Below are 12,788 nucleotides of genomic sequence, written 5' to 3' on the forward strand. Positions count from 1 at the left end.
AAGGAAGGAAGGAAGGAAGGAAGGAAGGAAGGAAGGAAGGAAGGAACGAAGGAAGGAAGGAAGGAATGGACGGACTATATGGGCTTCTTTGTGGCTATGGAGTTTGCCAACTGTTCCACTTTTGAACTCATTTCTTCCTCCTTCATCTAGATCTTGTCAAAAAATAAATGTAGGACATAAATCTAATCCATAAAGGAGAAAATAATAAGAGATAGATATGAGGAGGTAACACAGTAGGATAAATTGGCCTGGAATTTTTAGTTTGAAGACTTATATATTGAATTCTGTGACCTCAATTGTTCCTTATCTGGATACACCAAAGAAAGGCTGGGTATTGGATATATGATTGAGCTAGAATGATTCTTTGTTTGAAGTAGAGGGACATTTTGTTGACATTTTTTTTTTTCCAAGACAGAGTCTTGCTCTGTCACCCAGGCTGGAGTGCGGTAGCACGATCTCTGCTCACTGCAACCTCCATCTCCCAGGTTCAAGCAATTCTCCAGGCTCAGCCTCCCGAGTAGCTAGGATTACAGGAGTGCACCACCAGGCCTGGCTAATTTTTGTATTTTTAGTAGAGATGGGGTTTCCTCATGTTGGCCAGGCTGGTCTCAACTCCTGACCTGGTGATCCGCTCACTTAGGCCTCCCAAAATGCTGGGATTACAGGCGTGAGCCCCCGCACCCAGCCGGCATTTTATTTTTTTAATGGAGCCAGATGCAATATTGGTGTTGCGCAGCTCAGGTATTTAAACACTTGAGGACACATCAAACAGCTTTTTACTTACTCTCAAGTTGATTGACCTCCAGGTAATAGTTCTCAAGGTTTTCACTGACAGTTGGTATGTTTTTAAGCTTGTTATAGGACAGATCCAGCTCCACCAGGGATGATACATTGAAAGAATTTCCAGGTATTCCACTATCAGCCAGTTCATTGTGAGACAAACGCAGATACTGCAATGCATTAAAACGCTTGAAATACTCATCAGGGATGTTGCTGATCTTATTGTTGTCTAAGTAGAGAGTTAGAAGAGAGACAGGGAGACCAGAAGGCAGTTTGGCTATCTGATTGAAGCTCAAGTCAAGGTATTCAAGTGATTTAAGACCTTTTAAAGCAGCTGAAACAGCATCCTCTTTCAGCCGATTGTGTTGGAGATGGATGAAGGTCAGGTTTACCAGTCCTTCAAAAGAGCCCAGCTTTGTGATCTTGTTATGAGTAAGTTGCAGATCCTCCAGAGATTTGGGAAGTGGGCCCACAGACTCTGTCAGGTTGTTGTAGTTTATATGCAGCTTCTTCAGTTGTTTCAATTTAGAGAAAACTCTCCCTTTTATCTTGGAGTTTTCTAGAAGGTTGTGATCTAGAATGAGCCACTGCAGATCAGTTACATTCTCAAAGGCCTTTTCATCAATATGGTCAATCTGGTTATTCCTAAGGTAAAGATACTTGATTCCAGGAGGCACCATTGGTACACTTTTCAATTTCAACTCATCACAGTACATGGCACTTGGGTAGCTTTCAGGGCAGTTACATTCTGGTGCACAGTTGGGTGACGATTGCCCATAAATTGATAGGGGAAAATCATAATCATAGTACTGGCCACTGGTACCACCAATCAATGCCAGGAAGAGAGTAAATGCACTTAGACTCATTTTTGGCAAATGGTTTGAATCCTAAATAAAGATGAAACATTTGTTAATAAAAAATATATAGTTTCAAGAAAAGGATATTCAACTTACAACATTAAATGCATTATAAAATGTGCATTTTGTTATTCTTATAGCTATTTTTAGTGCATCTAACAGCGTCTCTTCAATTTTTATTTAGATATGAGGACAAAGGTGTATGTTTACAACTGTGTGGTGAGCGGGTTTCAGGTTAGATTGCGTACACGTGCGCCCCCTTCTGGGAGAGCCAGGCCTAATTGTTCCAGGGAATCTCTTTAGGCTCTTCCTTAATGAAATGCCTGCCTGTAAGAGGTTTCTGGGTGGTGCTCATTGACCACCGAATTAGGCTACTGCTTCAGATCATCTCTCAAAAAACGACAATGAGAAGACAATTGTTTCCTGTGTACTCTACCCTACCGTTTGACATCCTTAAAATGACTCATGAAGCAGATCCCTAAGGGAATATGGGCAACCTGAGGTTTTGCTTGTATGTGGGAGGGAAATGGAAGGCACATTCCTTTAAAAGTGCCCGGTTATTGTTGGTTCTGAGGAAGGAGAACAGAATTCTTGGTGTTGGTGTGCGTGCATACTAGTGCACGTTGTGCTTGACATTCTACACTTTTTAAAGTACACTGCAAAACTGTTCTGAAACTAATATTTCATAAGTTAGCTATTTACTAAATTAAATATTACTAATATTTAACAATTACTAATGTTTATCAGGAAAATGTCACACATTCTAAGGATTTCTCTATCTGGAAAGAGATTCAACAGGTAGAGAAAGATAGTATTTTCCAAGTTTTCAATTAGAGTTATAGTCTGTCTCAATTACTCACAAGTTCTCTGCTTTCTTCATGCCAAAATCAAAGATGCCATGGTTTGCATATGTGGCTTTTAGTGACCTCACAGAATGGAAGTGGGAGAGAGGTGGGACGTTTTTAAAGTTTGGATTTAATACTGGTATTAGAACTATCTAGCAAATTATTCAACTGAGAATATGAATTTAAAATAATGTGTAACAGTTATCTTCTCATAGGAACATGTTTCTGAGGTGAGTTTCAAAAAAGCACATTTCAGTATCTTAAGGAAGTGCAGCAATTCAGATATGGGAAAATTAGAATATAAGAGTTAGACTTTTATAGAGTGAAGAGTCGTGGCTGAGGCAAAGTTGGTAGCCCTGGGAGATAAATCATTAATGTGAAGAAAGATACATTCTAATAGATAAATGAGAATATTGTATCTTCCTATGAAAGTATGATTACAAGCTTTTGGATCAAGGTAGTTTGGGATACACAGGATCTCTGGGGTTAGAAACTGAAAACTTTTTATTTGTTTTAATTTGAAATTATAAAGCACTTTATTTCAGATCAGATGGAATGTTATAAAACAGTTGTCAGAAATACTTTGATTGCTGACATGATGTAACATGTAGCCAGATTCTCAGTAAATTACTCTCTAAGATTGTAATGGGGGCATTTAATATTATTGACAGAACATGCCATAATAATAATTGCATAGCACTAAAAAGAACATGATGACATATTCCCAGAGTTATTTATAAGTTATAGAATGCAAATACTGTAAAGATTTGTCTTGCTTTATTAATAAGCTATTTTAAATTTAGTATATACCAAAATATTTATGGTAACTATAATGTGAGTATTAAATAGTAATGAAAAATGCTTCCATATTTTTTGGCAAAGTAAAAACAAGGATGCTGAATTGAAAGAGAGTTTGTAACCATATAATGACTCCACTATGAGGCAAAATCACACTGTACTTCCTTCAGTTTTCTCAAATACCTGTGGCTATAGAGAAAATGCTGTTTCCAAAAACTAAATCATTTCCCAGAATTTCTTTAAAAACTCGTTCCTTAAGGCATATATCCAAGAAACAAATTTTAATTAACAAAACAGAAATAAATAATCCATAAGCTCATGTTTTAGCTCATGTTTAATCTTTTAGCTCATGTTTTATAACATAGAATGTTTATTGTAAATTATAACAAATAGCTACAATATACTTATTAAAAGATATTTTGAATGCTGATTAAAATGACTTTTCCTTGCTCCAATATTAGGGTCCAATACTAACATATATGACTAATTAGCATACATAACAAACATTTTAATTTCTATATTTTTTCTTTTTCACTGTGTCTACTTTAACTATTTTCTCATTCTAACCTTGAAACTTTTTATAACTTCCCTTGCCAAGCAATACAGCATATACTGTATAAAATCTCAAATCTATAAATCATGGAAAACATATTAAACAAAATGTGAAACTAACTGCTCAAAACTGTGGATTTGCTGTTGAATAGCAATTGGCAAAATTGCTCTGGAATTTTTCCTGTTCCTGTTACAAAAAACGCTGTCCCAAACAGTTACCATCCCCAGTGCGATAGTTAAAACAGCACTTACCTTACTGTCTTGACACTGCTTTCGTTAATTCTTAAAGCAGATGCACTATGGACAAGAATCCACCAATATATGCTGTAAACTCTGTCAGGACGGAACTGGCTGCCAGATTCTGAGTGATACAAGAGCTGAATGGGGGTGGGGAGACCCAGCCCAGTCACGCCAGTCTCTGAATGGAGTTATGTCATTGTGGGGATCTTGTGGTGTGGCATGGAACACTGCTGTCTAACGAAGTGCAGGTGAATGTGGGGAGGAAGGACAGCCCAGCTCATTCCCTATGGAATGGGAGAGAGATACATGTTTAACTAGCTCAAATACCATAGCTTTTAACCAAGGATTGAGTCCTGCTTCAAATAAGGAAGCTCACTGTGAGAACATTTTTCTTACAAGCCTCTTTACATCTGTGGCTGTGGCAACAATTAAGTGCAATGTGCTCAGCCAACTATCATGTTTATCTAAAGATCTCATAAATCATAAGCAGGGCAAATAATTTCAGGAAAACACAAATGAACAGACTCAGAGGAATTGAGTTTGCCTATCACTTTTGAAATCAATATAGATTTACTTGGACTAACTTAATTTTTTGGTCATGAGGGTAACTTACATTAGTTTTGAAAATATGAAATATGCTTCATATACTCTTGGATACACATGATAAATACCAACATTTCGAGTTTAGTTCTAATGCTAAGGAGACTCATTTTATGTTACTCAGGTCTGGAACCAATCAGCAAAGTCTTGCCTGTTTCTTATTTTGTGGATTTCGTTTAGGAATTCACCCAAAACCTTACTTGGGGATAGCATTCTATAGCTTAATGCCAAAAAACATAAAAGAACAGAGAAAAAAATAAATTTATACCAAAATTATCACAAGGCAATAGTCTTTCATTCTCTCATTGCATGCTATAATTTTTTTTCAAAGTTAAAAGTTATTCAAAGTTATAATCTCCCAAAGACCTGGCTGGATATATCTTTCATTATCAGCTCCTGATGCATGGTTTCAGTAAATGAGAGATATACTTAAATCCTTGTCTATTTCATTTTGTGATTTTATCAGTTAAATTTATGCAACCTTTTTCTAAAATGTTTCATTTCCTCATATTTATAAGAACTTTTACAACAAGATATTTTAGTATAAATTGTCACATTGTATTTTTGTCTTTAAAAATAACTATATCACATTTTAGCAGTGAGACTTGTGGAAAATTAACTCCATGACTAATACTGCATTTGCCCGACAAAAGACTGTTAGAATAAATGCCTTATTTTTGTAATAGAACTGTTCAAAAACAAAAAGTAATCTTCTTGACAGTAACTAATGGAATTGTAAGATGATTCTTAAGCATACAATTTTTACTAATATTATTTTAAGAAAAGTATTGATAGGCATCAGTTTCAACAAAGTAACTGAATAAATTTATAAGGAATTAAGAAAAAAAGACCAATCAAATATAATTAAGTGATCTTGTTATAAGAGTATTCTTAAAACAATGCTAAGTATTAATTTTGAGTGTATCAAATTCTATAATCTGAGCTCTTGTTAGAACAATTCCACCTATCCATTCCTTAAGATTTTTCTGTATAAAGCAATACATGTGTTGTGGTATTTGTAACAGACCTCAAATGCATTACATTGGATTTAGCTCATTGTAAAGTCTTGTCAACATATACTTTTTAATAAAATCAGTTCTGTGAAACCAGTAATTGAATAATTTTGTGCGTTTCAGAGCATACTTTCAGGGTCCATTAGAAAGAAATGAAATTAACATTTATAGTGGATCTAGTATATTCCATGATTTATATTCAGAGTTTTCACATTTCTTACTTTAAATTTCATACATTAAAATTCCTATGGTATGTTTTACTACTCTATTTTCAGGAGTATAAATGGAGAGTCAGAAAGTCGAATTCATTTGCTAAAAGTCACCTAACATGTAAATCTAAGAATAAAACCATGAACTTCTTCATTCATTGGGAAGAGGGTGAACAGGATGGAACTGAGACAATGTAGTTCACTCAATCGGCTTAAAACACTACAGACAATGTTGTTATCAGTTCAGAAAAAGCAGAAATATTAAATGGGCAATAGTTGTTTAAAAAATAGTTGTTTAAAAATTAATTTTAGTTAAAATTAATTAAGCAATAATTTCTTTCCTTTTACCTTACACACTAACGCACACATGCCTAGTCACATCCACACCTCAGAAGTTTCGGGTAAGGTATAAACATTCCATCCTGGCAAATGGTGATTCACATCATTGGTGGTAACGTGCATTGAAGGCTGAATGTGTTTCATCATAATATAGGTTAAAATGATGGGAGTTCTCATTGTTCACCTCCCACTTATGAGCAAGAACGTGGGGAAGAGTACACACTGGGGCCTGTCGGGGATTGATGGGCAAGGGGAGGGAGAGCATTAAGAAAGATATTTAATGCATGCGGGGCTTAAAACCCAGATCGATGGGTCAATAGAGGCAGCAAACCACGATGGCAAATGTATAACTGTGCAACAAACCTGCACATTCTGCACATATATCCCGGAACCTAAAGTAAAATTAAAAAGAAAAAAATGATGGAGTTGCCCTCTTCAGCCCAGGGACTGGATTTCCTGTTACCTGAGACTAGCAAGGATGATAAAGTATGTATGACTATTTCACCCACTGTGTTCTGAACCCAGCCCTGGACTTACAGGGGAAAAGAATAAATTAAGTATTCCCTCCCAGATATAACTATCTTTTGGTATATCTTCTTAATGTGTGTGTACAAACACAAACACACAGACAATTTGGTTTTCACATATATCATAACATCATGCTTGTAGTGCCAGACCCATTTTCATATAACAGTAAATCATTGATGTTTTTCTATATCATTAAATATCACTCTCTACTGTCATTTTTATTTACTACATGAAATTCTGTTATACGGATATACCATAATGTAGTTGTTAGTTTTTAATATTGAACAGTTGATTTCTCTTAAAATTTGCAAAGCACTATCACATAAAATGGAATTTTAATCTTTAAATTGGTTGCACCTGCTTTGTCTATTCTGCTTATCTCAAAAGATACATTTTAAATGACAACATATTTTGAGTAAATGGTTTATGCTTTCAAATCATACAATAGAGTGGATTTGAATTTTTTATCTTCTCACAACAATCTAATTCCCATTCTTAATTTTAGCACCGTACAAGTCATGAAACTATCTTTTATTTACATAGCCGTTATACTCATAGCTGTATGTATTTTTAAACTTACTCTACAATTGCTTTTATTTTTCTTAGTATCTTACATGACAAGTACATTTTTGGAATTATCAATGATATGATTTATTATATGTTTTCATTAATAAGTGTGCATTATAAGAGTAATATGTATACATTGGAACACTATACCAAAACATTAACCAGCATAGCAGTATATAAGGCTAAATGTGCAATAACCCCTGGCTTAACTAACTCTCCAATTTCACTTTCTGTAAGTAATTGTTGTTTAGACTTTATTAATTCAGATGTTTCAGACATGTCTTATATACACAATAGAATTTCATTCCTTTTTCCTCTTTTGTGGCAGCATATGAGATAACTTAGACAGTTCAGAACTCAGATAACTTCTTCACTTAGGTAAGTGCACAATCATAAATTTGCTTTTGGGAGAAATTACTCTTTTCTCATGATAAGCAATGCTGTATTGAGCTAGTTTTGTGCAAGATAGCTTAAGGAAAATCTCAAAAGTAACTGGGCTTTCTGGAGAACACAAATTTGTACACATATTTAAAAATTTTGTAATTATTACCTAATTACCTCCAAAATGTTGTTCTGCTTATCACTTCCATAAATGGTAGATGAGAATACAGTTTCACCAGTCATTCATAAAGTTTGAATATGATTGAGCTAAAATATCTATGATCCAGTTGTTAAAGTTTTATTTCCTAAATAATATCTGGTAGTGCCAGTCTCCCTTCTTTATTCCTTAAATGTAGGCTTATCAAAACTTAAAGCACCTGACCATGGCTAAACTCCCTGGTGCCATTTTCTTTCCTTCTTTTGTGTTACATTCTTGCCATTTTGACCTTCACTCAGGACCTGATATAGGAGAAGTCTGTTCCTACTCCAGGTCCTTTACCAGCTGTTCTCTTTGACTGAAATGCTCTTCCGCCAGACTAGTGGTTGTAAAACATTTGCTGACAGGACTCTATATACTTAAAGTTTCTTGATGTTTTGAGGACCCCAAAGATGTATGTGGAGTCCATCTACCAGTATATGTCACATTCAAAATTAAAATTGAGAAATATTTTAAAGTGAGTAATTTATTACGATAAAAAATAACAAGTCCGTGCCATGTTAATGTAAATAACATTTTAATGAAAATACTAACATGGTCCAGAAAAATAAAATGAGAAAAATTGTATTGCCTTATATATTTGCACACCTATTTCAGGTATGTGTGCATGGAAGTTAGCTGGATTTTCATATCTGCTCCCTTGTTCAATCTGTTGAGATATGTTGCTTTGATTGATGTATATAATAAAAACTCATCCTACATAAATATTTAATTGAGAAAACAAGCATTATTAGTAGCCTTTTTAGGTAACTTCAAATCAATTTAATTTCATTTAAACTTCAACTCAATTTAATTATCTCAGAAGTAAGCATTGAATTTTACCAGAAGCCATGGGACATGTGACAATGAGATAGTTCTGATGGCTAGTAGAATATCTGCTTGTGTGTTCTGATTTTTTCTAGAATTTTCTATAGTCATGATTTTAGAATATAAATGTGTTTTTAATGACTCAGTTTGTTCTTAGTAACACTACTGTATTCCTATTAATCTTTGTCTATGTCTGCCATTATTTCGGCAATCTAGTTATTGTCCTATAAATCACTATTTTGTAATCTTTATGATCTTGTTTTGGAATACTATTTTTATTTTTTTTCAGCTACTCTTCTTTTTGAAGAACAGTCAGAACTCAACAAATGGTAGTTTCTCAAAGCTTAGTTGCAATGTGCTATTTAAAATTACATCAAGGAAGGTTTTCTACTATTTCCAAATTCTAATATTTGCTCGAAAGTTTAAATTTTGCCAACTACTGTCAGTTGTTTTCCTTGAAACGAAAAATACACTTTATTTTTTGAGAGTATATTTACCAAATATTCTAATCTGACAAACCACACTTCTAATTAAAAATGGGTTCCAGAAAAAAAGTGGCTAGTTCAACCGAGTCAGCTGTAGATTTGTCCATTTGTAAGGCAAAAGTACAATCCACAGATATGGTATTAATTCAGTCTTCATGTCTTGAGTAAATCTTTATTTTGATTAATTACTGTATCATTGGAAAGTAGCTTGCTGTGATTTATTTTGCTCACTTTTTGTTCAGCAGACATTCAGCAATGATTTTGTAGTCTTCAGCATTTGTGCGTACTTCTCAGACCATGCAATTTACTTTATCCAGTAAAATGGTCCATGGTTTTGCAATTTCCAGTTTGAAAGCTATAACAAATAATTTTGGGCTTTTAGAGTCCATTACATCTATAGTTAACTAGTTAGCTCATTTTTCTTTAAAATCTGAACGATTGGTCCCAAAATGTTGCTACAATTCAGTTGTTACCTTAAAAATATTTAAAATGTTTTGTTGTATAGGATAAAATAAATCAAATTATTAATACATACAATTTAAAGGTAAATATTATTTTATTATTTATGACTAATATTTATAAATATTATTTATTGGTTTTCATTATATTTCTGTTGCTTATTTAAATTTTCACTTACTTTCTTTGCAGAAGGGTGCTCTTTTCCCATAATTCAGATAACTCCTTCATATATGAATTTTGTGAAGTGTAGCTATGGGTTAAGAAAAAAGTCTTCTATCTCCCTTTTGGAAGACAATGAATTTTTTTTTTTTTTTTTTTTTTGAGACAGAGTCTCACTGTGTCATCCAGGCTGGAGTGCAGTGACGCAATCTCTGCTCACTGCAACCTCAGCCTCCTGGGTTCAAGCAATTTTCCTGCCTCAGCCTGCCAAGTAGCTGGGACTACAGGTGCCTGCTACCACACCTAACTAATTTTTGCATTTTTAGTAGGAACAGGTTTCGCCATGTTGGACAGGCTGTTCTCGAACTCCTGACCTCAGGTGATCTGCCTGCCTCAGCCTCCCAAATTCCTGGGATTATAGACATGAGTCACTGCGTCCGGCCTCATTTTTTAAATATAAGAAGAATTTATTATAATTTTTATATTGTCATTGAATATAATGTTAAATTCAAAATAAAAATATTCAATAAACTTTGAACAAATAAAAATATTATTATAAAACAAGCCTACAAAGATTACAACACAATGATTTATTGGACAATAACTAGATTGCACAAATAACAGTAGAGATAAACAAAGATAAATAGGAATACATAGTGTTACTGACAACAAACTGAGTTAACCACTGAAAGCACATTTATATTCCAAAATCATGACTACAGAAAATTCTGGAAAAAATAGGAATACATAAGCAGATATTCTACCAGCCATCAGAACAATAACATCGTCACATGTCACGTGGCTTCTGGAAAACCCCATTGTTCACGTCTGAGATAATTAAAGTGAAAAATACAAATAACATCTTAATATTGTCAGAAAAATAATTTTTTCATTGTGGACTTCCTGAAAGAGTCCCAAGGTTCATGACACACACTTAGCGAATGGTTGCCCTAGACTGTGTTATCATTGGCTGCTTCTCACTTAGGTCTCTGTGTCCTCAGAAAGGCTTTTGAACCACAAAATCTGAAGTAGTCTTAGAGCCTGCTTCAGTTATTCTCTACCATTTTAATATATTATAATTTCTTATCATTTACCACTCTTGGAAATTATATTAATATTCAGTATATTTATGAGTCTTTTATTTTTTAACTTTGGCCCTCATAGTATGTCACTTCCAGGAAGATAAGGACTTGATCTGTCCCTTAGGCTTGACACAAGGTAGGCTCTCCATACATATTTGTTGATGGAAAATATTCTGGAATATTTTTCCAGAATATTGCTTGTGATTCTTCATTTGTCTATTTTTTCAGATGAATTTTCATATAAATTTTGTTATAGCAAAAACAATATAATCATATTTGAATGCAATCACATTGATTTTGTAGGTTACCTTAGGAGAAGTCGATAACTTTATTATATTGTGTTTTGACACACAAGGGTAGATTGTCTTTGCATTAATCTATGTATTTGTGAACATCTGGCTTTTAATTGCATCTGAATAATAAATTAATTAACTTTTGAAAACTCCATACTATGCCAGAATCATAATGAAATATGGATACCACTTTAAGTATTAAATAATTTAAAATGGTATTTTTTAATCTTTTCTTCAGGTTCAGATTATTTTATTTTAATCAATGAGCTAACCAAACGTGGAAGATATAACCCTATGATGGCTGATGCTGATAAAGGTTTCAATTTTGTTGTACAGGATAAGCAAGAAAAAATTAGACTTCTTTTTATTTCACATAAAAGCAAGTAAAGAGCAAGAAATACGCCCATAACGGTTACAGTTTTCTTTCAGACTTCAAACTTCAAACCCAGGTGTTTCTCTGACACGTGCTTTGAAGCTCTCATAGCAGATAAACAAACACAGTATGTGAAGCATGTCTGCCAGATGTTAAGGTCTGATATGTTTTGATTATCATATACATAATAAATACACATAGCCTGAGATTTAATTGAAATTAAAGAGGAAGATGTGTAATATATTATTTCAAATATGAGAATAAAAAGTACATACAAATTGCACTATACTAACTACAAATAGAAAAGTGATGACATCAGACATTCTGCCTTCTTCTGTCTCCGAAGAAGTAATCAGCGAGTGTGTGTGTAATTAGTGAATACATTCTAGCAGTTAAGATTTCTTTACAACATATGTGCTGTGTGATCTTAGGCAATCCACTTAGCCTTAGTTTGTTTATCACTAAAACAAGAATTATCATGTTCCTACCTCATAAAGCTTTCTTTGTGAGCTTAAATGAGTTACTGGATGTGAAATCCTTGAATAATTATTTACATAAGGTAAGCATTCAACAAATGTTAGTTGTTATTACTGTTATAGGGATCCATCATTTTCAGCATGTATGAAAGAGAATAATAAGGATGGTGTTGCATAGTATAGGACCAACGAATTCCTCGAGATCAGAATCTTTGCTTCTGTGCCTTTCATTGTCTGCTCTGCAGCTATCGCTCTGCATGTATACAAACTCTTTAAACCTCATTTTCCACTTTCAGAAAATAGAATTAATTACTCTTATCATGTGAGTGTTGAATATTTAATGAGTTGATACATTAAGCACTTAAAGCTCTGTAAGCATGTAGTGATTTATTTTATGTAAGCTGAAACATACAAATTACGTTTACATAAATTACATTTAATAACATTAATATTTATAAATACATGCTTGATATTTATACTAATATTTACACTTTAAAAGGTATAAAACCAAATAAAAATGACAACTTATCATAAATATTATAAATAAAGTAATGAGGAAGCAGTGAGAAATAAAAGGTTGAGAAAGCAGAGAAGGCCTCCCTCTAGGATAAACTAATATTTCAACTGGATACAGATAGGTGAGAAAGTAGAAGAAAAGCTGTTCAATGCAGAGGTTTCAAGACTTTGAATGGGGGCCAGATGGTAAAAGCTTGGTGGTTGAGAGGCAT

General features: G+C 33.6%; 1 protein-coding gene across 3 annotated transcripts in view; it reads right to left on the reverse strand.

Moving 5' to 3' along the window:
* LUM (lumican) overlaps positions 1-4,517 on the reverse strand; it is an 8,274-nt gene extending 3,757 nt beyond the window's left edge. Inside the window, exons 1-2 of one of the 3 annotated variants that reach the window (XM_011933621.1) lie at positions 4,085-4,517; positions 785-1,667 (exon numbers count right to left, since the gene is read on the reverse strand). In XM_011933621.1, coding sequence (XP_011789011.1) covers positions 785-1,646 — 862 coding nt within the window. In that variant the 5' untranslated portion in view covers positions 1,647-1,667; positions 4,085-4,517. Of the gene's footprint in view, positions 1-770; positions 1,668-4,084 lie in introns of all 3 variants that reach the window. The other 2 variants (XM_011933630.1, XM_011933637.1) reach the window with 2 other exon arrangements.
* Between the last annotated feature and the right edge of the window lie 8,271 nt (positions 4,518-12,788).

Source organism: Colobus angolensis, unplaced genomic scaffold (genome assembly GCF_000951035.1).
Source record: "Colobus angolensis palliatus isolate OR3802 unplaced genomic scaffold, Cang.pa_1.0 Scaffold10, whole genome shotgun sequence".
In the NCBI taxonomy this organism is placed as follows: Eukaryota; Metazoa; Chordata; class Mammalia; order Primates; family Cercopithecidae; genus Colobus; species Colobus angolensis.